This window comes from Thalia democratica, chromosome 7 (assembly GCF_965202585.1).
Source record: "Thalia democratica chromosome 7, ktThaDemo2.hap1.1, whole genome shotgun sequence".
NCBI lineage: Eukaryota > Metazoa > Chordata > Thaliacea > Salpida > Salpidae > Thalia > Thalia democratica.
The window spans coordinates 51,965,300-51,967,948 of NC_139171.1; the positions used below are offsets into that span (position 1 = coordinate 51,965,300).

The following is a 2,649-nucleotide window of genomic DNA, read 5'->3' on the forward strand; positions in this document are numbered from 1 at the left end:
CTTTTGTAGCTTGTTTTAAAATAAAAGTTATTAATCATATTAAAGCAGCATTTAGATAAACCTTAAGTATTACTCTTAAAAGAATGCTAAACTAGCTTCTGATTTAAGAAGAAGTTATTAACATTTTTTTTCTCAATTTGTAATTACTAGAAAAAAAAACACAAATTGATTTATTGTAAAAGTTTTTACTTTTTTAATGTTACTGCACTGTTTTGAGTTTATAACAAAACTCTTTCAATTTGACTGGAGTTTTAGGAAGTTGTTTATAACTAATTTGATACTAAATTAAAAGGAAATAAAAACGAAATATCAAAATATGTGGCTTGGTGGTATAGTTCAACATTATAAGGTTAAAATTTGCTAATAGACAAATAACAAAAAAATTATATTTTTTAACAATGTTTAACTTACCTAAAATGATCATTAATATTTTTTGATAAATAAAACACATTTAGAAAATTCTATACAAAACTACAACAGATTTTTAAAATTCAAAAAATGACCAATGACTTGTATTTTAATATCAAAAAAATTGTAGTTTAGTCTATCTATAGAATAACTAAAAAAAATCTAATTTATCAAAAAGTTTTGAAATGTAAATTCAAAATTTATACTCAAAATTGTCAAGTTTATACAAAACTGTTATACACAAACTTAAACAAAAAAATAACTCATATCAAATAAAAGTTTCAAGTCATAAAACATTATAGTTGGCCCACTTCTGGTGAGATATTATCTTTTATTTAAATAAAATAAAATTCTTTTTTGACTAAACCAACTTAAAGGCAATAAAGATTGAGCTAGTAAACTTTAATATTGAATTCAATGTAAATAAGGTTAAAAAATTTTTAGAGTTTTTATACCAGAAATTCAAATATCATGCTTTAATATCAATAAAAAAATTGAATATATTGCAACTTTACACTCATAATTAGTTCAAACTGTATTTCAAACATAGTATAACACTTATTAAAACTTAAATTAAACCTAGTAAAACTTAAACAAAATATATGTTTTCAAAACTACCATAAGGCTGCCAACACAATTTACCTAACAGCATCTTGATAATCAAGCACAACATTTTCCAGCACGTTGAAAGCATTTTCAAACTCACAATTACCAACATCATACTTTTCATACCAGTGCAAGTAAGCTTTTGCCTCATACATCCTTCTTGCCTTCCTCAAAATGCTGTGAACATTGTGAGTTGCTACAAACGACGCGTTTGTGCAAGTTGTAATTGACCGCTTGCTCAACAGCCCACTTCTGAAACTGGTGTGAGAAACAGGATCTGCCCACACATCAACCGGGAACGGGTTCCACTTGACAAAGCTGAAGCTTGCATTGAGCTTTTTGACAACTTTTTCACTTGGTCCGTTGAAAGATCTGCACACACAAACGCAACCCAGCGAGGGATGCAGGACATCCTCTACCCAAGTGTCTCTTTTGGCTTGAGTGCTCATTTTTTGCACCAGGTTGTCCCAAACCATTGAATTAGTTGCGTAGTTTTTTCTGTTTGAATCCACAGTCTGTCTCACCTGTAAAAGTTTTAGGGAGGGGACCGGTGCAACAGACCTTATTAATTCCCAGGGCTCGTTTCCAATGGACACAAGGCTGGTGTCAGTTTTGAGCGTGGACACTGGAAGAAAGCAGCCCAGCAGCATGTTTGCTATGCTCTTGTTCATGTCTTCCATTGAAACTTTGTCTTTCTTTCTGAAAATTTCATCAGTCAGTTGCTCATTGTCAAACACAACAATTGCATCAGCGTACTGTTGCAGGTGGGACAGAGACAACAGCTGGTTGTAGTTCTGACAAGGCGATTCCCCACAAGAAAATGGCAAAACAACATTCCACATCTTGAAAGCTGTGGGATAGGAGTCGTGCAAATGCTCTGCCAGGCAAGACCCAAACCCGGATCCAGTTCCGCCTGCCAGGCTGTGGGTGGCACAAAAACCAGAAAAAGAATCGCAAGACTCTATTTTGAGTCGGATCATCTCGGAGCAGACTTCCATCATTGATAAGTCTTTGTCCAGGTCCATACAGTTTGTGTACATACTGTTGTGAAAAGAAGGCAGTGCTTTGTTAACTGTGTTTTTACAAAGCTTATTTTTTCCATACGCCCAGTTTGAACCGCATCCTGCTCTGGAATGCAAACAAGAGTTGGCAATGCTCAACTTCAACTTTTCTCTTTTTATTTTTGAATGGAATTTGTGTAAAACTTTGCTTTCTCCATCCACAAACACAGCTCTGGGTACATTTTGCAAGCCTTGCACCCACATTGTATGTTGGCAGTCTTTGGTATCATATTGAGAAACGTGTGACCAAAAGCTTTGTCCAATCTGCACACCACACTGACCTATGTTTAGGAATACTGTAGACATTTTGTTAAAAGCTGAAATTACAGGTTATTACATTGTATAAATTAAATTGAACACGAAAACAATCTATCTCAACCACCATATGTCATAAAGCTTTAGTTTCAGACTGATATTTTCTAATTCAAAAAAAAAAAAGGAATATGTAAAACCTGAGTTAGTTGAGCTCGTACAAAAATATAAAAAATTGTGCTAAGGTTTTACTTAAATTCAGAAAAATACCAATTTGAATTATATACTATCTTTTGAAATAGTACAAAAGTTAGCATTTATG

At 33.0% G+C, this 2,649-nt stretch overlaps 1 protein-coding gene across 1 annotated transcript; it reads right to left on the reverse strand.

Moving 5' to 3' along the window:
* Positions 1-1,041: 1,041 nt before the first annotated feature.
* LOC145840775 (tubulin delta chain-like) lies at positions 1,042-2,381 on the reverse strand. The gene has a single exon (XM_082948105.1). The coding sequence runs from the start codon at positions 2,379-2,381 to the stop codon at positions 1,047-1,049; it is 1,335 nt and encodes a 444-aa protein (XP_082804231.1). The 3' UTR covers positions 1,042-1,046.
* Positions 2,382-2,649: the final 268 nt, after the last annotated feature.

What these genes read in the sequence shown, in the direction of transcription:
- LOC145840775 (XM_082948105.1), bottom strand. Translation starts at nt 2,381, where the DNA reads ATGTCTACAGTATTCCTAAACATAGGTCAGTGTGGTGTGCAGATTGGA.